This window comes from Rhinolophus sinicus, linkage group LG11 (assembly GCF_036562045.2).
Source record: "Rhinolophus sinicus isolate RSC01 linkage group LG11, ASM3656204v1, whole genome shotgun sequence".
NCBI lineage: Eukaryota > Metazoa > Chordata > Mammalia > Chiroptera > Rhinolophidae > Rhinolophus > Rhinolophus sinicus.
Genome location: NC_133760.1, coordinates 16981265 through 17002200, shown reverse-complemented (window position 1 = coordinate 17002200; position 20936 = coordinate 16981265). Strand labels below are relative to the sequence as shown.

The window sequence follows — 20936 nt, the reverse complement described above, 5'->3', positions numbered from 1 at the left end:
CATCTTCCCAAAGCCTCAGAATGATTCCTACTTTACAGTTGCAGACACTGAGTACAGAGGAGTGAACCAGCCTGACCCAGGCCACCAGGGTGTTTCAGTGGCAGGGGCAGGGCTCAAACCGGGGAGCGTTTGGTCTGGTCTGTCCTCAAGATCCTCTGGAAGGCAGCCCCACCAGGCCTGGCCATGCAGTGACTAGGCCCAGGCTGGAAGCATCTCGCAGGCTCGGGTCATGGGAGCCCCAAGGAGAGTCCAGCAGCAGTCAGTGTGGGCGTCTCCCAAGTGAGACCCCTGACACTGACCTTGGGAGGTACACAGCAGCAAAGGGTCATGGGGTCAAACACATTTGGGAAGCATTTCATCTCGGCCCCTCTGAGATGTGTGTGACCTTTGTTTGGGGAAATGAAGACCCTGAAAAGCACCACAGTGAAGATGCTGATCTAACATGGTCGAGACCTGTGCTTGTGCTTGTTAACAGACAGGTGCTGAGTCAGTGGGCCTGGGCCGAGCCCAGGAACCTGCATTGCTCACAAGCCCCTGGTGCTGCTGCTACCCCAATACCAGCTGTTCCCACTGAGAGGCCTTGGGGCATTGTTTACTTCCCATGTTTGGCCACATGACCTTCTTTTCATCTGATTGCCATTCATCTATCCACGTTTCCATCCACACACCCACCCACTGTCTGTCTGTCCACCCATCTATCCCTCCATCTGCCCACTGTCCCTCTCCTCCTCACTGTTTCAGCCACACGGCCCCCTTGCTGTCCCTCGAACACAGTGGGTACCCCCTGCCTCAGGGCCTTTGCACATGCCTGGAAAAGGAAGGCTCTGTGCTCCGCTATCCACCTGGCTCCCTCCCTCCCCTCCTCAGCCCTTATCATTTGTCCCTTCCTTGTGGTTGGGCACAGAATTTATAGCCATTCCTGGTTAGCTGCCTCCTCTCCCACCAGGCCATTGGCTCCAGGAGGGATTGTGTCTGCTTTGCTCACAGCTATATCCCCAGGCCTCACATAGTACCTGGCACATGGTAGGTGCTCAAAAACTAGCAGTTCAGTGGACGAGTCGCTTTGGCCAAAAATAACAGGACTGATTGGGGAGTTCTGTCTTAGAGCACTGGGTGAGGTGGCTGACTAATCCAGTCTGGCAACTAGTTTACAGCCTTAACTAGTAGGAATCGGTCCTGACTGGTCAGAGCTGTTCCCCTGGGGTCCCAGGTGGGCTGAGCATGCTGCCTGGTCAGAGCTGGCAGGGAATGGACTCAGGGCTCCTGGGGGAGGCCCCGGTGTGAGGGAGCAGGGTTTGCCGTTACCTTCAGGAAGGGGATGACGAATGGGCGGAGTGGGAAGTTGGTAGCCTCCTGGAGCTTGGAATGAAACTCCTCAATGGTCAGCGTGGAGTTCTGAAAGGAGAAAATCACTACGCATCAGCCCAAGCCCCGTCCGTCCAGCCTGGGGAGGGCGGGAGGCCTGAAGGTTGGGCATGGCCCAGTGTCACCGCGTCCTCGCTCAGCAGACACATGGCCTCCTTGGCTGTGCTGCCTGGACTCACCACAAGCCCCAGCACCAGCGTGCGCACGCGCTCTCCGATCTCTGGGGAGATGTCGCTGCCGAACTGCTGCAGGGTGGTGAGGAAACGCTTGAGTTTGCTGAGCTGCCGTGCCCCGCAGGCTGGGGGCAGGTGCTGTGTGGACAGCGAAGCTGTGGATGAGGTGGCTGGGCCATTGCTGAAGCCATTGGGCGTGGATGGGGTGCCATTGATGGCCGTCGGTGAGTGGCTGCTGCCGTTCATCACTGTCGGGGGGGAGAAGGGGGTGTGAGGAGCACAGCAGAGAGCTGCAGCTGCCCCCCACCGTCCCACCCCCGCTAGAGCCACAGGGATGCCACATGGGTACTGACACCCTTCACAGATTTGCAAACCAGGCCTGGAAAGGTATGGCTTTGCCCCAGGGCCTCAGCAGGTGGTGGGCTTCGCGGGCAGGCCCTTCACACCCCAGGGAGATGCCAGGGTGCTCACGCCATCTGGCAGGTGCCCAGCAGGCTGCTCAGCGTCCACTGCAAACAGGCAGAGGGACTTCTCTACTGTTAGAGACCTGTCAGCCCACTTCCCCTCTTCTTGGGGAAGAATCCTAAGAATCACCCTAAGAATCTGGTCACCCCACCTCCATGACGATGGCCCTGAGAGGTACCCACTCCCACACAGGCACCATTGCCTGCACAAGAGTCCCAACGCCCAGGCCGATGGGGCTGGGGTGGGGCAGAGGGACCCGGATACCCCAGGACAAGTGGGGATGGATCCTGGAGTGGGAGGCACTAAGCAGAATGCTGTCTGAGGCTGCTACACACATGGATACGTGTGCATATGGGTCCCAGGCTGCGTGGAGGACAAGCAAGTGACCTAAGGGACACATGCTGAACACAATGCAGGGGCTCCGGGAGCAGCATCCCAGGGCTAGAAGACGCCAGGGGTGCTGTGAAAGGTCCCAGGGCAGGACCTCCTCCTTCAGCCACAGGGGACAGACCCTTCACACTGGAGGCTGGGGAGCCCTCCATGCCTGGCCACCTGCATCTGGTCCCCAGGCCTCAGAATCCTGACAGGTGATCACAAGGGTCTACATAGAAGTCAGAAGCCACAGGTTCCCAGGGCCTTTGGAGACAGTGGAGGGGCTCCAGATGCAGGTGGTGGGGGCAGAATGCCTCTGGGAGGCCTGAGGCTCAATTGCTAAACCTGGCGGCCACTCACATCTCACATCCTCGGCCACTGCACAGGCACCTGCCCCAGGGAGCTCGCTCACGTTCGCACACTCATCCCCTTGCCTGCTCACCTGCCTGCTCCCTCATTCTGCAGGGATAGGCACTCCCTGCGTGGGGGTTGGAAGCCACATCCTGCCTGAGGCCCCACGGGTGCCTACACTAGCCCAGATAGGCTGTGTGCGTATGGGACTAGGGGCCTGGCCTGTTTCTTCATCTGCAAATGGCCCTTGGCCCAAACCAGAGATGGATGGTTCTCTACTCCACAAATGCCTGGCCCCTCTGCTCCAGGTTTCCCTGGCTTATAGAACCCAGGTTGTCCTTCCACCACCGGAAGGAATTCAAAATGCTTGACCCTGATTGCTTTTACATGTGGGTGATCACTCATCAATAATTGGCCCCCACTTAGCAGAAGTTTGGAAACCATTGATTGAAGGTCAGGGCTGACAAAAACATGTGCTGCCTCCCTCTAGGGAAGGGACAGGCATAGCAATGGAGCCTAGCACCCTGCTCCTGGGGCCCAAGTCTTTCTCAGCATGGCTTTCCCTCCCCCAGTGATGGAGACGCAATGCAAGCTGAAACCTGTTTGCCCCTCTGGTCTTGAAGATCTTAGAAATGCTTTCTGGGCTGCAGAAGTGACACACCGGCTCTGGAAAAGTCCCACAAGAGAGGTGTGCCTCGCTTGGGCCTTCCCTCTCACTCTGGGATGGACAGTGAACGCCAGACACAGGACAGGAAGAGGCCTTGTCCCTCACCGTGTCTGAGGCATTGTCCAGAGGACCCTTACAGAAACCAGAAGACCCTGCTGTGGTGCTAATTTCCTGTCTCACCAGTGAGCTTCTGCCAACCCCGCGGCGAACGCTGACACACACACACCCTGGTCAAGACTGATGACAGCCACTGGCGGTTACTGCAGCTGGGCCAAGAGATGGCCTGCTGCCACGGGAGACCTCACCGCAGCGGGGGGCTCACTCCTCCAGGTGGAGCTAGGCTATCACCTGGGGTCTGTACCTTCCAGAGGCTTCTAAGACGTGCGGCTGTCCACGCTGTCTGGGCCCCCACCCACCGGCCCCTGGCCTGGCCTGGGCCTGGCCTTCCTGCAGCTCCCTTACCAGCCTGCCCTCGGTGCCTGGGTCCTCCCGGAGGCCTGCTTGCCCTCGCTGGCCCGTGCTCCCTCCCGCAGGCTGCTGGGCAGTCTCAGCAGCTTGCTAAAGAGACGCCGAAAATAACCCCCTGCCACAAGTGCTTTCATTCCACAACAGGTGTGTTACTAAGTTAGACCACACACGTGTCCCCAGCTGAGGTTTGGGGGCACACACTAGCACCCCCACGGCTCTCCCAGCCCTGGGCCTGGACGAGGGTCAGGCTGAGATGAGGAATCAACAAACAGCCCCCTGCCCCCACCTCTGCTACTAGCCCCTCTCCCGGCTGCAGGGGTGGCTTAGGGGCTGGGAATCACACAAGCCTGATAGCGTTGCAGCTCAGCAGATGAGCCAGACACAAGAGCGAGGCCAGGCATCACAGAATGGCAGGAGGACCACAGCATCACAGGACATAAATAATGCAGAACCGTTATGTCACCTCCTCTCAGAGCCCAGAGCTACATGGTGGCAATGCCTGGGCTGCGCAGCGCAACTGGCTTGTAGCGGGGGCCTGTCCTAACACTGGCTGACAAACACTCTGACCGTCACCCCGTAAGAACTTTCTGTTATGGACACCGGCTATGGCCCAGCACTTTGATGGAAATGTCCACTAGTGACTAATGTCCACTGAGCACCCAATGTGTGCTAGGCCTCGTGCTGACTCGATCAGCAACATCTTATGGTCCCTTGTAATTGCCCTGGCACCAGGGGCTGTGATGACTTCTGGGGGGGAAACTGAGGAACAGGTATTACCTACCCAAGGTCACCCCACTGGGAAGAGGAGGAACTGGGACTTGACCTAGGCTGAGGTTTGCCCTTCAGATGCCAAACTCTGGACTTGCATTGACAATCTACCTTCTCTCAACGCTGGGATCTGTCATACTTGCCTGGTTTTTGTGGACTGGGACCAAGGAGCACAGAGAGGGTGTCCACCTGCCTAAGATCACACAGCTTATGAGCAGCAGGGCTGGGGTGTGAACGTGGGTCTGAGATGGGGACCTCAACTGCTCTGCTCTCCTAAGCTTGCCCCTTGAACCCCTCTCCTCTCTATGGGAGGTAGGCCTCACTGACACAGCAGATGCAATAGTGGGTTGTGTAGTCAGTGGGGTCATTGCCAGGGCAGAGTGTGCAGGCGAAGACCTCCTGGGAGGCCCATGGTTTTTGTTATTTTACTTACAAAGACAGACCATAGACCATTTTAAGCAGCCATGAAAACGGCCATGGGGCAGAGACATCGCAGGCCCATCCTCTCGATCTGTAAGCAAAATAAGAAAAACACGCTGTCAGGAAAGGGGCCACGGGCAGGTGGCTCTGCCCTGTGGGATGTCTACAGTTGACCCCTCCCCTCTCTGCCTCTTGACAGCAGTTTTGGGGATCAGGACCGTCACCACCTTTGGCCAGTCATTCCCTTCTTTGGGCCTCAGTTTCTTCTGTAAAATGACGGAGCTGGATTGGGGATCTCTTAGGATCACTTCTGGCAGGACTTTCTGGGGGCCTACAAGAATTTTGGTATCTTCACCAGCATAGGTGGGACACCCTGGTTCTTAAAAAGCTCTCTTTCTGGAATGTGCCTTGTGACCCCACTCAGCACCATCCTCAAGGGATCTGGAGCTCAAGCGGAATTGCGATTCAGGGCTTGGTGTCTATCGACAGACAACCCCTTGGTGTTTCCAAAATGAAGCCCAGGACTGAGCTGCCACGAGGGGATGAAGCACCAAACAGGAAAGGAGATTTGATTTGTCTGAGCTGGAGTTAGTGGGTGGAAGCAACAAGGAGACAGGCTGGATGGCTGTAATCAGAGAGTGAGTCCCCCATCACAGGGCGGTAATCAAGGGCAGGATAGCGTGTTAGCTCTTTGAGGGTCCTCCCAGCTGCAGAGTAGTTCCTTACATTCCTTCCCACAGTTCTCTCAGCCCCCCTGCCCACCTCCCTGGCCACACTTCAGCTTCAATTCCAAAATGAATTTGTGCCCAGGGCAGTCAGTGGGCAAAGAAAACCACAGCCCTCAAGCCATGGTTCAAGGTCAGCCTCTGGTAGCTTGGCTCACAGGCTGGTCCTGGGGAAGCCAGGGAAGCTCTTGGCAGGAATCCGTGGCTGAGTGCAGAGGCTCCATCCATTTGGGCTGCCACCAGCCAGGTGCACAGACGTGGTTCACCACCTTGCTTTCAGGGAACTCACTGGGTTAGGGAACAAATCCGAGGTCACCTTGGAGGTGGCCTGACACTCAGATGGCCCCAGCATCCTGATAGAACTAAAGCATTGGCTTAGAGAAGAAAGTACCACTCGTCTCTTATGACCTCTGTGCTCTAAATAGAGCCGGGACCTTGAATCTAGGAGCCTGAGCCTGAGGTGGGTAGGGGCACATGGGGACGGGAAAGGCACGAGGGGAGGACCCTGAGCCACACACAGGCTTGCTGCCCACATGCACATCTGTTCACAGGCCTCATGAAAGCACACGCGGACAGTATCAGCTGACCCAGCCCCATCCCCAACCTAGAACATCTGGTTTCCAGACCAGTGTTTTCTGGATCATGGGCTCCTGGACCAAGAAGAAAAGTAGGCTGAGGAAGACGTGCCCATGAGGGTTGGGGACCCGGCTCAGAGCCCTCGGCCAGATCATCAAGTGTCTGCTGGTTTCTCCTGCTTGGAACCAAACACAGTAGGTTGTTTAAGTGGAGGCCCATGGCCTTGTTTCTTGGGAGCTGCTGCCATCCTGTCATGAGTAATTCTTTTTCTCCCTGGCTGAGGTAGAGGCTGGTGAAGTTACATGTAGTCCAAGCCTCCCCACTCTACCTACGTGGCCCAGACAGGGCAGCAACTGTTTAGTGGACGGAGATTCTGCCTGTGTTTCAGTCAGAGGTGAGGACTGACTCTTCCAGAAGAGAGGGAGGGGTGGCCTGATGGTCACAGTGGCCATGAGAATGGAGTATGGGAGAAAGTGCAGCCAGCCTCTAGCCCCTTCTAGTGTGGCTGACATAGGCAGACCAGGACCTGTGGGCTAAGGACTGTGGAGCGAGTGCCCTGCTGCCTTGGGCCCCATCCTGGTGCAGGAGGCAGGGCCGGGGCCTGGTCCATTCTGTTACACATGGGGACTCTGACTCAGACCCGGTAGGAAGGGGGAGCTGAAATGTTCTGTGCCAAGTGAAAGTGCAGGGAGGGGTATTTGGTAACTGAGCTCCTACTGTGTGTTGGGACATCCCTGCTTTCAGGCGGTCACACCTGGGAGCAGGTGATACCATCCCATTTATCAAACTGAAGCTCAGAGGGGTCAGGAGACTGGCTTGAAGGCAGCATCCAACAAACAAGGGGCCGAGCCTGACCCCACAGCCAACGTCTTTTTCTAGAGGGAGGCTGGGTCATGATGAAGCTGGGGCTGGCTTTGGGTGGCAGAACCAACACCCTTCACATCCAGGGGTAAAGGGAGCCAGGCTGTGTCCTGTGGTCCACACTGGGCTCTGGGCAGAGCTGTGGGCCCTGGCTGGAGGCAGCAGCTTTTACTTCTCAACTTAGTGGGGACCAGGGGCCACCAGCTGAGGAGTCTGAGGTTCCTGCCACACAGAGGGATTTCACTTGGGTTTCAAAACCTGCAGAGCGGTCTCTGAGTATGGAGCTTCTGGCCTCTGAACATGGGGGTGGGGATGGCATGTGCATCCTCTCCAACACCCGCCAGAAACCCTTTAGGATGCACTGCTAAGCCCTGAGGTCAGGGAACACTGGCCCCCACACCAGCCCAAGCCTGAGGGGTTCCTTGCCAACTGCTCAGGACCCAAAGTCACTGAGTCCCCAACTTCTCCAACTCAAAGGAACAGGGCTTTAGCAGTGGTTGTGGACTCTGGAGGCTTAACCAGAGCTGCTGTGAATTCTGAATCCCTCAGCGTGGATGTGCCCAGGGCTGGCGAGACACTGCCTGAAGGTCTGGTCTACCCACCATGTCACCGGCAGCTCAAGCCCTGCTGACCCCAGTTCTTGGCTGACCCTCACATCCCAAGGAGGCCTGGCAATAGAGCCCCTGGTATCTGAGCCAGTGTGGAGCTCCTTCAAAGGCAGAGTCACCTCCAATGGGCTCTCTAGCAGGGCACAGGCCTGACTGAATTCACCTACACTTTAGTAACCTGCTGTGTGACTGTGGGAAAGTCCCTGTCCCTCTCTGAGATCCAAATGTAACAGCTAACTTTGATGGAACACTCACAATGTGCCAGCCTAGGTAAGAACTTCTATTAACTCAGTTGTCTTCATAGCAGCTCTGTAAGGCAGGGACTATGGCCAGCCCTGCATTATAGATGAGGCGTACCAGGCCCAGAGAGGTTAAGTAACTTGCCCAAGGTCACACAGCTACAAAATGGAAGAGCTGGGATTTGAACTTCAAAGCTTGGACTCTGAGGCATGATGAAATCCTCCCTTCCCAGGGCCCAACGGTGAGTGTTTGAGTGTTCAGGACAGAGGGCCCACAGCACTGGTTTGATTCACACGCAATGAGGTTTGGAGCCTCAGACAACTCGAGAGGCCCCAGAGGCACCTCTCTGCTATGACCCACTCAGTGCCCAGCCCTGGGGTTACTCACTTGTGTGGGGCGTGAAGGAAGGGTGCCGCGTGGTGCCCTGGGATGAAGTGGGTGGAGGGGGCGGCATGCTGGGGGGCGTGGACTGGGGCTGTGTCTTCACCTCAGCGGGGGAGTCAGGCATCGCTGCGGCCTTCTTCTCCTTCCTGTCCGCTGCTGCAGCCCGGGGGAGGGGAGAAAAAGAGAGCCAGTGAGGCAAGTTGAGAGGGGAGGGGGCCAGCGTCGCCCCAGTCCCACCTGGTGCCCAGACAAGGCCCCAGGCCAGCAGCTGTTTGGGCTGTGGGGGACACCCAGCTGGACCCCAGGTGGCTCCTGGCTCTGCCCACAGAGCCAGGCCCAGTGCCAGGGCCCAGTTCACCCCAGATAAGCCCTAGGTATGCTCACAGGTGGCTGACATCCCACCCACCTGGGACCAGAGGGTAGGCTTGGGTCAGCCCATTTCAGTTGGGCTGAAGGGTGTGGTTGCAGGAGCCCTGAGCTGGCCAGACTGGGATGGGGGTCCTCACTGGGGGAGTGGTCCTGGACCTGCAGACCAGGGAGTTGCCAGCACCCTGAGGCAGCCTCCACCAGCACCTCCTGAAGGGCCTGTTCAGACATACATGCTGGCCTGCCCACCCTCATTTCTGGTTCAGCAGATGTGAAGTGGGTCCGAGAATGTGCATTTCCATCAGGGTCCCAGGTGAGGCTGCTGCAGCAGGTTGGGGCCCCAATAAGGCTGGTCTGAGGGGGTTATTCAAGGAGAGACTAGGTGGCAGGAACCTCTATTTTAACCATCTCTGGCCCTAGGTGATTCCTGGCAGCAGCCAGGCTGAGGACGCAGTTGAGTTTAGGCAGTTCCAGGCCTGCCCACTCAAAGTATGATCTGTAGACCAGTGGATTTTGTCCCTAGACACTGTGTCAAGAGTCCCAAGTGGTCTGACGCTCTGCTAGGGGTCAGATGTGAAGAGAGGGTGGAAGTGGCAAAACCAAGCCTAGGGGTCCTAAGCCCCTGGCCTCACAAAGTAGGACCCCGAAGTAAAGGCCTCCAGGTGGATCTGACCAGCTGCACATACCCTGAGCCAGTAGCTGCCTGGGTATTCTTTGCAGGTGGAGCAGGGCAAACCCTGGGCCTCCCCCTGCATCTTAATGCAGGATCAGCCAACGCCCCAGCAAACCATGAAGATCTGGGTACAGTGGCTGGGAGTTTGGGGGGCCCAGCTGCTTGGGGCCATCGAGGTAGACATTCTCTACCTGTTACATACAGAGCTGCAGCCCACGCTGCCCCAGCCACTGCCCTGAGTTCGTCCTGCTAAAGCTGATGGGGTCTCATCCAGGGCCGGGGGAAGGTAGCTGAAGCCTCTGTCAGGGCTCAATAACCCTTAGCTGTCACTATGTGACGACAGGTCTTGTCCCCTCTGTCCCCCCTGCCCCCATTCTCCCCTCCTAAGGGCCCCACGTGATCAGGGCAGACACAGACACACGTGCATCCAGAGCGGTCCCCCTCTGGGGATGGCGATTAATAATGCGAATAAATGGCATTTACCATTCTCTCGTGCCCAATACTGTGGAAAGCTCCCTTCATCTCCCCCCATCTTCCCCTTCAGAGTGGAGATGCCCACCCCCCTGCAGCACCGGGGTGGGGCTCTCACAGCCCTCCACATCCCAGGGCCCTGCGGGGTGAGAGCAAAGCCCCCTCGTCGCTGGGCCCCATGGAGGGGAAGCAGCCGGAATCAGCAGCCACCAGGCCTCGCAGCACCTGCTGTCCACTCAGCTGTAGCTGCTGGCCTCCCTCCCGCTGGGTGCCCTGCCCCCTGCAGCCTGCCTGTCAGGAGGCTGACGGTTGGGCACACGTGCACTGCAGCTGTGGGGCCCATCAACACTGTGCCTGGCTGCAGGGCCAGTGGTCAGTCCCCGGTGACAACCAAAGAAGGCAAGTGTGGCCGGTCACTGTGGGCCTCAGGCCACCCCTGAGTGCAGTCCGTCCTGGCCAGCCCTTCATCTGACCAGGCCACCCCAGGGCAGGCAGTCCCACCAGCACGCCTGGGAGGGCATTTTGGATGCCAGGCTGGCCATGGGATGCAGGACGTGTTCCGACTTTCCAAAGCCCTTCCCCACTGGGGCTTGGTGGGAGCCTCAGCGATTGCACAGACCAGAAAAGCAGATAAAGGAAAACCCCGTTGGGGAGGAGCTGGGGGACCCTGCCAGGGCCACCCCAATGGTTCACTACTCCTCACATGGTGCTTGTTTCACAACCTCACCGTTGGGGAGGCAGACACAGGGGCTGGGCATGGGCAACTCAATGCATCACACGTCTCCACAGCCCTTGAGGGACAGGTTCTGGACACACTCATCCCATGACACCCACTGGGTGGGCACTGAGGATAGAGCAGGCAGTGCTCTGTTGGTGCCCAGCGACCTCCTTTGGCAGAAAAGGAAAGGTAGGCAGGCCCGAAGCCGTCCGTTTACTTAGGAGAGGAGGCAGACTCATTGTATGTAGGCCCTACTCTCAGCACTGGACAGTCATTGCTCCTTTTATTCTCACCAAAACCCTGTTTTATAGGCACAGAGCGGTGCAGTAATCCGCCCAAGGGCACACAGCAAGTATGGGTGGGTCCTTGTAGGGTCACATGAATCTGCAGGGTTTCAAAGTCCCTGGCTGTCACCAACAGGCATCCTTCTTCTAGAAGAGGCACCAGGTCTGAGATTCAAACCCAGGTTGACTGAGGCTGCAGAGGGAAGGGGATTCTTCTGTTGTCCCATGACCCACCTGGGTCATGGGTCCCAGGGGCTTCACATGTGCGGATCACAGGTGCACCATACAGGGCCTCATGAGTCCTTCTTGACTCTTCAGTCCCAGCTCTATTGCCTCCTGGCTGTGTGACCTAGGGCAAGTCACCTCACCTCTCTGAGCCTCTCTACTCTGTAAATGAGGCACGGATGACCTCCTTCTATCAGGCAGGCAGGAGGTTAGATGAGATAAGGTAAAGGGTCTGCACATGAGAGCACTCAGTGAAATTTAGCAAAGGTTTATGGAGAAACTCGTGTGCTGGGACCCTGCTCTTGAGGCTGCCCTCAGCACAGACCCCGCCCCAGAACACAGAAAATGACAAGGGCTCTCAGGGAAGAGCAGAGGTGGTGTAGAGATAGTGAGGAACAGCATTTGTGGTCATGGAACACAGAATGCAAAAGCCAGTGTGTTAAGGGCCTCTAGTTGTGTAGGAAAAAGGAAGGTCAGCTAGGACTGGGCTGGCTAGTACTGTTTCCCCGAAAATAAGACCTAGCCAGACAATCAGCTCTAAGGCGTCTTTTGGAGCAAAAATTAATATAAGACCCGGCATTATTATTAATATAAGACCCGGTATTATTATATTATACCATAATATATCATATCATATTATATTATTATTATAAAGACCCGGTCTTATGTTATAGTAAAATAAGACGGGGTCTTATATTAATGTTTGCTCCAAAAGACGCATTAGAGCTGATTGTCTGGCTAGGTCTTATTTTCGGGGAAACACTGCATGCAATGGGGAGCCACTGAAGGCTCTGCACAGCAGCTGAAGCGGGTCTCGAATATGCACATTGTCTCTCCTGCCTAAATCCCTTCAGCAGCTTCCCTGCAAGTGGGGCTTCAACAGGCCTAACCAGGCTTCTGTGGCCAGAGGGCAAACTGCAGATGCCTCTCCAGGATGTTAGGAGCCACCAGAGAGGGGCAGCCCTGTTCTCCCTATGCAGGCTTCCTGCCCTGTCCCCGCTTCAAGGCCTTTTACTGAGCCAAGGCTGCTCGTGGGCCTTCCAGACTTCCTGGGAGGCTTAAAGCCCTGGAGGCTCTCACATGACCTCACTGCCCTGGGCAGCCAGCATAGGGCATCCAGGCACAACCCTGTGCCCATAAGCAAGTGAGACCAGGCGCTGGCCAGGGCAATTGGGGTGTGTGGTATAGAAGGGTGCAGGGGAGAAGACCGACCATTGGATGCTGACTGCCGGTGAGGGAGGACAGCTCCTGCTTCCCACCAAGGCTACCGAGGGTGCCAGCATGAGCCGGCTCAGCTGGCACAGATCACAGCATGTCCAGACCACCACCACCAGGAAAATCTGGACCTGCCCTGTGAGACACTCCCTCCCCTTTCTTAGATTCCCACCCCAGTGTCCACTCCCAGGCGTCCTCAAACCCATATGGAGCTGGGCCCGTGCCCTGCATGTCCACATAACATCTCATTGAATCCTCACTCCCTTCCCAGAAAGCAGTCAGGGCCCATGTGTCAGATCTCCAAGGTCCCCTGCCCATGAGAGGCAGACTAGGCCTGACCTGTCCATTGAACCTTGAGCTTGCGCTGTCTCCTCTGTGCTCACACGGGCCTCCGTTTCCCTGGCTTCGATTCTGGGGTCATCTTGGGGCTCTCAGCATCCACAGACCCTCCACCCAATGGTGGGGGTCTCAGTGAACATCAGTGAACCTCCCTTTAGGAGGTTCTGATTTGGCGGGTCTGGGGTGGGACCCAGCCAGCTAGATGTATGTCTTTTCACTTTTTTCTTTTAAGATTAACGTATAATAATACCAGTGCCCTACATGCATCGGCTCCCCCATCCCTTACGTCAGGAGAAATGAAGCGACCCCCATGACTGGCTTTTGTTAGGAACCCCATATTTCAGCTGCTGGACGCACTGTACCTTCACAGCAGGAGACAGGTCCTGTTATCACGCCCATTTTATAGCTGGGGAAACAGGCTCAAAGAGGGCGAGTGACTTGCTCAGGGTCCCAGAGCCAGAAGCACGAGGCTGACGGGAAGTAGGGCCTGAGCCCAAGGGAGTCCACAGACCCTCAATCTCCATCCTTAGGAACCACAGTTGCTGGGGAGGTGAGAAAGTTCTCTTGCCAGACCAGCCGGGCTCGGATCCAGTACTGCCCAGGATGCCATGTGGGCTGACCCAAACACGGAAGGGGCAGCTGCCTGAGGTTGGGGTTGGGAGGCCCATCATTGGTCTGAGTCAGTGGGTCATGTCCTGATGCCCTAACTGAGCAGATGAGCACGAGGACCATCTTTCCAAGTCCACGGAAAGATGAGCTGTGCTGACGCAGATTTTAGAGTGTTTTCAGATCTCCAGATCTTAGAGCGCCTGGGAAGAAGAAATGAGACCCGGCCACCTGTGTCCCCGTGCCTCTCCCAGCCCCATTAGAAGCCAGAGGCTAAGCCAGTGTTAGCAGCAGCTCTAGGACCCTGACCACCTCGGGCACCCTGGTTCTTTCTTTCCAAACAGCCCACTGGACCCAGCTCTGCAAGTACAGAAACTGCCTTAATGAAATGAGGGCCCAACCTCGCAGGAGCTTGAAATCTGAAGAGACACCTGAGCCTTGTCACTCAACGCTGGGGGGCCCCCTCAGCCCTCCTGGGGCCTTATACGGTGTCACAGCCAGAACCATGGCTTTGTGCTGGTACAGGTGGGGCACAACTCTGGGAGTGCCAGGACCCTTACCTCATGGTTCTGACTTAGGGGAAGGCAGCAGGAGGTGAGGGGCCCACAGTGCCAGGGAGCCCCAATGTGCATGTAGCCTTCCCACACCCCTTGCAGGCAGACAGTGCTCCTCGCCATCTTACAGATGAGGAAACTGAGGCACAGAGAGGCTCGGAGTCCTGCCCAGTTCACACAGCTGAGAAGGGGGCTGGCCGTGGACCTGGTGCGTCAGCCACCTGCTACAAGGCCTACTACTCGAGGCACCTTCCCTCCCTCATTTGCTTTTGTCTGTCCCCCCTACCCACCACAGGGGCTTTCTTTGTTGTGTTTCCCACCCTGAGTCCACAAGGGATGGGGGCCTGCTGGCTTCCAAGTGGCTGGTGTCTTGATGTGAGTCTGAGCATGCAGGAGCTGATTCAGGACGTCCTGGTGAGCGAGAGGGGAGAGAGGAGAGGGTGGGCAGAAGCACTGTGTCCTTTCCAGCCCCTGGGATCTGGGCTTCCTGCTCTAGCCCCATTGTCGCAGCTGCCCCCCCGCCACGCTGCTCTCAGTCCTCAAGAACATTCCCAGACCCTGTGTTCCCAGGGCCCAGGGGACACCCTGAGTCTTTCCCAGACGGCGTATCCAGTTCCCAGCTAAATGTCACTAATCCATTGACAGAGGAAGCAGCTCTCCAAGGCCGGTTGGAGTTGGTGGGAAAGAACACGGAATGTGCCGGAACAAGCCACCCCATCCATCACTGTCCCTGTCCGCCTCTAGTTCCCAGCCTGCCTTGCCCGGCTAAGAATTGGCCACAGCCCAGTGCTCCCAGCCCTGGGGTTCTAGAACCTTCTGCAGGAGGAGGACCTGCTAGCTAGCTAGCATCAATACAACTCACCTTCCTGGCTTTGCCCTCCTGGAATCCACATTGCCACAGGAAATCACAAGACCCTGCTTTGATCTTTTACAGTCTGATTTCTGCTGTTACTTCATTGGACCTGCACAAAAGTCATGGGATGTAGAAAGGTGGCAGGTAAGGACAAGTAACCTGCTTCAGGTCCTTTGCACAGGCACCGACAGGTACTGACAGGTAACAAAGCAATGGCCCTGACCTGAGCATTCTGCATGAACCACGTCATCTCGTCTATACAGCAAGCCTATGAGGTGTGCAGATGAGGCGACAAAGGCTACTCTTTCTGTGGGATCTTGGGATGCACCCCCACATGGAGACTGGGCAGGTGCCGCTCCTGGGGCCTGGCTGGGTGCAGCTCCACCTCAGATCCCTTTCCTGGAGCTGACCTGCAGGCAAGGGTTCCTGAGGCCCATGGGAGGCTGAGGAGGGGTCCCAAAGGTCGCAGGTCCCCCTGGTGTTCCCAATATGATGGAGAGGCTGGCCTCAGAAATAGCAAATGTATGAGCAGAAGTCTTTCCTGGGGCTGCTGAGCAGGCAGGGAGCTCAATGTGTGGTGTGCCTCAGTTTCCTTCTCTGTAAACGGGCAGAACAGGGGGTTTGGTGGGGATTCTGGGCACACTGCTCCCAGCTTAAGTTTCCACATTAAGTAGGAGTAAGGAGAGATCACTAAACATGTGCAGGAATAGTCACTGATGGTGGTGAGAACAAAAGGAAACCAACGCTGTAACAGTTGTCCAATTATTTTCCTTTTGCATCTTGCAAATATTGCATCTTCCTTGTAGGGAAAGTGCAGATAAGCAAAAGCGAGGGAAGCCCCATTGTGAGGTCACCTGGCCAAGACCACCCTCATAGCATCCTCCACAACTGGGTGAGAGGGACAAGCCTGTCCCCACTGTTCCCCGAGAGGTGAGGGCTCTGCAGGTGGGTGCAGAGAGAGCCGCAACTGGGCCCCAGTCTCCGAATTGCCAGCTTCTGCCTTGGTGGGCAGCAGGCCACTATCCTGAAACTCCTGCCAAGGTAAACCCGTCTGCTTGACTTTCTTGGGAACCAGAGGGGTAAGCCGCCCTCTCAGGCATATTTCCTAAGATGGGTAAAGGTGGCTGCCCTGTGCCTCAGCCAGTACCGAGAGTCCACGGGGTCCTTTGTGACTGGCTGTCCCCTCTGCCAGAAGTTCCTTCCCCGGGATACCTGGAGATCTGCTCTCATCCTCCACATCTTTGCCCAAATGCAAAACTGAGAGTCCAGGACCGTACCAGGCACACAGTAGGTACTCAATAAATACTTGTTGAATTATGACCAAGAGGACCCAGGGAGACAGGCCATTATCATAGATATTGTTCCAGCCGTTCTGACCCCCCAGGCTCCCTTTTAGCAAAGTGAGTCCTGACCCCTCTGCCTCAAAGTCCAACCCTAAATACCGACCCCTTTCTTGGCTACCTTCTCTGGTGCAAAGTCCAGGTTTAGGCGGGAGTCCGGGGTAGGGAGGTCAGGGGCTCATCCAAGACCACAGAACAATGAGGCTGCCTTCTCATAGTCCTGACTTCTTGACACCGCTGTGCCCCGCCAGGATTTTCATCCATTTGCTCATTCATTCATTCATTCATAGACCTCCTTTTACAATGGCTCTTGACCCACTCAGGCCCAAAGCCCCCTTCTAATCACAAACCCCTGGCCCCTGCCACAAGTCTGACACCAAATGACTGGAGGAGATAGAAAGTGTGAGTGTGTTTGAAGAGAAATCAGGCCAAGCAGTGCACAATGAGGTCACCTGTGCATCAGGGTACCCCTCACGGGTAGGACCCTCTAGAGGACATAACGGGGCCTGTGGACACCACTGCCACACAGTGAGCATGGGGTTGCCGGATTGGGGACAGCCATTGGGGAGCCCATCTTCGGAGTAGTGAGCAGTTATGAGAGGTGGAGCCAGGTCCCCCAGTTCACGGAGCAGCCCTCCTGAGCGCTTGGTGCCCACAGGGTCCCTTTGTGTCCATGTGAAAAGTAGACATCCGCCTTGGCTCGTGAGGTCCCAGGCAGATTTTCTGGTTTCATAACTGTGGAACCTTGAAATCTGTGAGAGATGCAGGGCAAGTCCTTACAATGAAGGCCTGGCTGCTCTGAATGCCAGTGGGGCCCTATCTCTGAGGTGACCCCAAGCACCCCTTGGTGACAGAGTCACCTCCTTTGAGGCCCCTGACCACCTTGGACTGGATGCTGTGTGGGGCCTGGGAGAAATGAGATGTGCTGCATTACCAGTTCATCAAGGGGCCCCTGTCCCCAGAGTGGCTAGAATTCAAGATTCAAAGTGGGTGGGGCGGGGGGGAGTTGGCGAGAAAGTGGGGGCCAGATCTGTCTCATGGAGGAGGAGGCATTTGAGCCTCTAAACGTTTGCTTAGGCAGTTCTGGCCCCTAGAATGCCCACCCTCATTCCTTCAAGGGTGGGTGAGGGGCTTCTCTCCTGGACTCTGTGGTCTAGCCACAGCTCTTGGACCCTTGGAGTCTCGAGTAAGCCAGGTGAACTCTCCACTGAGAGCAAACATCCTGGAGGGGGTGGGGCATCTCAACTCTTCTGGACCCTCTCGATGGGAATAAACGGAGGAAAAAGTTAGGCCCAAACCCCTAGGAAATAGCCATGTCTCAGGGGAGTTTGTGACCAGAGATGGTTGGGGGCTCTCAGGCTGGGACAATGGTGAAAGGACGTGGGTGTGGGGGCGCTGCTTGCATTCAGGGAAAACCCAGGATATCAGCGCCCCCCACATCCAGATGGGAGGGTCTGACCAGGAGGGACCTCTCCCCTACCACCAAGGCCAATGTCAGGGGACTCTCATCTTTGATCCCAAACCTCTGCAAAGCAGGGGATTTGGTGTGTTTGTGTGTGGGGGGGAGTGAGGGGGGTGGGTGGGCGCAGCCTAATGAGTCCCAGGCGCTGGAACTTGAGTCACTTCCCACATCTGGTTTCTATTAAGCCCTCTGCCGTCCGATGAATAAGTAATAATATAAAAACACAAGGATTAGTATTTTCCCTTCCATTGGTCCAGGCAGGCCTCCCACCCAGCCTTTCCCGGTCCTTGGGGCCTGACCTGGGTGGGCTGTTCCTCTGCCTGCCACTGCCCTTCCTGCAACACAGCACTAAGCCACCCCTGGCTGCCTGCCCCCAGGGACCCTGACCTCCAGGCCTGTGGGTGATGACTACGAAGGTCACAGGTAGCCATGGCAATAGTGCTGGGTTGGGAATCAGGAAACCGGAGTTCCAATCCTGCTCTGCGACCGGCTAACTGTGAATTCGGGGAAATTACCCTAGTTTGCCTCTGAGCCATGGTTTACCCATCGGTAAAATGGGGCCCGTAACTTCCACTTCTCGGGGTGGATGTGGTGTTAGACAAGAAACCCAGAAGGGCTTTGTGAGCTAGAAGCCTGTGTGGCTCTGGCCATTAGTCTCTCAGCAGAAACGTCAGAGGCTTTTCTACTCTGGACCTCAGTTTTCTCACCTGTGAAATGGGGATGAGAACAGACCCTCCCTCCCCCCACCAACTCCACAGAGTCAAGGAAGGGTGAAACTCACTAATCCACAGAAAGCATACAGCATGCATGGGGCAGGGAGGGAACCCTGCTGCAGGGTCCCAGAAGGAAGGTTCTGTCCTTGGTATGCGTGCACAACTTCGGTTTTAAATAGCCTCTCTTTTGCTGAGAACTATTTCTGTGCCTGGGCTCAGAAACTCCTCTCTCATTTGACCCCTGACAAAGCCGTGAGGTGTTAGAGCTACAGATGGGGAAACTGAGGCACAGATTGGTGACATCACTTGCCTCGGTCACATGGCTATCACGCAGATCCCATGTGTGTCCAGCTTTAAGGTTGACGTCACCAGCTGGTCAGTGGCAGAGCTAGTCTCTCACTGTGGATGTGTTCTGAGCCCTCCCAGAGGGGTATCAGTGAGCCTCTGTCCAAGGGTCAGGGGCTCCACAAGAGAATGTCCAGGGGCACAGTGAAGCCCCTTCACTGATACAGGGGGCACACTTTGCAGTGGCCGGGCTGCCCTGCGATCATAAGCAGGAGCTCATGACTTCCCGTCAGTGGTGAAGGGAGCCGGTGTTCCCGGGTGGAAAGGTCCCTTCTACCACCAAGATGATACAAAACGGAATCAGACACAATCTCACCAGAGCTCCCTGCCGGCTGGGCCCACACAACCCTTCTGAACGGGAAAAGCACAGCCCATGTTACACCTATAAAGGAGCCTGGGGCTCATCAAAGAAGCTGGGAAGATGGAGCAAAACTGCCTGATGGGCGGCAGATGGACCGAGTGCCTCTTCCACGCCTCCCATGCTCTGTGTGCCTTTCACTCCCTCCCACTCACCACGCACTGTTGTCCTGCATGGAGCCTCTGCACCTGCTGAAATGCTTCCCCCCATCTTCACAAGGCTGTCTCCTCGTCATTCAGGTTTGGGCTCAAATGTCCCTTCTCAGAGCAGCCTTCCCTACCTACCCAAGTCAAAACTGCCCCCCACCCCTGAGCTTCCTGCTACATCAGCCAACGTTATCTTTTGGGGGGCACTTGTCAGCACCGGCAATCATCAACTAATGTTGGTCCTTGTGTCCACTGCCTGTCTCACGGATGACATGGTCTTGATTTTCTGTGCACGGTCCCAAGACAGAGCCTAGAACAGTGCCTGACATTTAGTAGGTGCTCCTTGAAGGTTTGCTGGCTGAACACTGAGAAAGTTCAGCTCCCTGTGGTGGGAGAGAGCCTGCGCTAGGCTCGGGTCAGGACCTACACCCCTGCCAGCGGCCCCAGCAAGCAGCTCCCCTGTGTGTAGGTGGGAAGGACAACGCTTTGTGGTGTGTCTGAGTTGTTAGAGCCCATCCCACAGCAATGAAGCTTGGTTATGGCTACTAAGACCCCCTCCACCGGTGAGGTGAATGCATCGCAAAATAGCCTCAATTTTTTACTCTTCCTGACCCACGCCTTTGAAATGTGACTGCAGCTCTTCCCATCCAGAGATGGAGCTGCTTTCCCACCCTTGGGTCTGGGCTGGCCCTGGTCCGTGCTCTGGCCAATACGATGTGGTGGAAGTGATGTCAGCCAACTGTGAGCCTGGACACAGAGGCCATCAGCTCCACTTGTTCCCTTCCTGACCCACTCTGCTGGGGTGTGGGGTGAGACCCAGGTGGGGCAATTGGCTCAGCTGTCACAGCTCAGTCCCAGTTATATGTGGGAGTGGTCAGCCATCATCAGCAGAGCTGCTGACCATGAACCCACGGCTGTGGTCTGCTGACCACAGACCCAAGCAAGCCCAGCCGGGACCAGAGTTGCCCAGGTGAGCCTGCCTAAACAGCTAGCCTAAAGAACTGTGAGCCAAATAATGGTGGTTGTTTGAAGCCACTAAGTTTTGGGGAAGCTTGTTACACAGCAGTAGCTAACTGATACATTTTCGTAGTTAGGACTACATATTGGAGGTGGAAGAGACCTTAGATACCAACCAATTGGATCTTACAGATGGCAAACTGATTGAATCAGGGCCTCCTATCCTCTTTGCTCCCACTCCTCCTGTGGCAGCTGCGTAGTGTGGACGAGCAGGTCTATCTTAGCGAATGTGTTCAAAGAACATCAGCAGGGTGCCTGCTGACAGTTACCTACAAAGATGTTCATCACAGCATTGTTTATGAGAGTGACAAACAAGGAACAAATAAGATGACCCCAATAGAGGGTTGGTTGAATAAACTCTATGGTCAATGCAATACCATGCAGCCTTAAAAACCGCACTGTAGGTACATTCACTTTGGAAACTGTTTCTCAGTATCTACTAGCCTGAACCATCACACACCCCATTGCACAGCAATTTTACTCCTAGGCACAGAAACAACAGATGTGCAAACACATGTGCATCAGTGGCAAGGAACAAGAGTGTTCATCAGCCACCTTGTCACAGAGGCCCAAAGGTAAGCTATCCAAATGCTCATCAAGACTCAAAGGGGCACGAGTCATGGCAGATCCACAGGGCAGAATATTGTACAGCAAGGAAAAAGGACAGATAGAACCATGTGCAGTAACACGGACGCATCTCACAAACATGCAGCTGACTGGATGACGCCAGACCCCAAAGAGCATATGCCACGTGCTTCCATTTATATGAAGTTCAGAAACAGGCAAACTGGTCTATGGCGTCAGAGTC

The 20936-nt window shown here is 56.0% G+C and overlaps 1 protein-coding gene across 4 annotated transcripts in view; it reads right to left on the bottom strand.

Moving 5' to 3' along the window:
* The window catches only part of CBFA2T3 (CBFA2/RUNX1 partner transcriptional co-repressor 3), a 95629-nt gene that overhangs the window by 19179 nt on the left and 55514 nt on the right, over window positions 1-20936 (bottom strand). For 3 of the 4 annotated variants that reach the window (XM_019742676.2, XM_074314450.1, XM_019742678.2), the window contains exons 2-5: window positions 8447-8599; window positions 5063-5140; window positions 1545-1786; window positions 1306-1395 (exon numbers count right to left, since the gene is read on the bottom strand). In XM_019742676.2, the coding sequence (XP_019598235.2) occupies window positions 1306-1395; window positions 1545-1786; window positions 5063-5140; window positions 8447-8599 (563 nt within the window). The remainder of the gene's footprint in view (window positions 1-1305; window positions 1396-1544; window positions 1787-5062; window positions 5141-8446; window positions 8600-20936) is intronic. The other variant, XM_019742677.2, reaches the window with a different exon arrangement.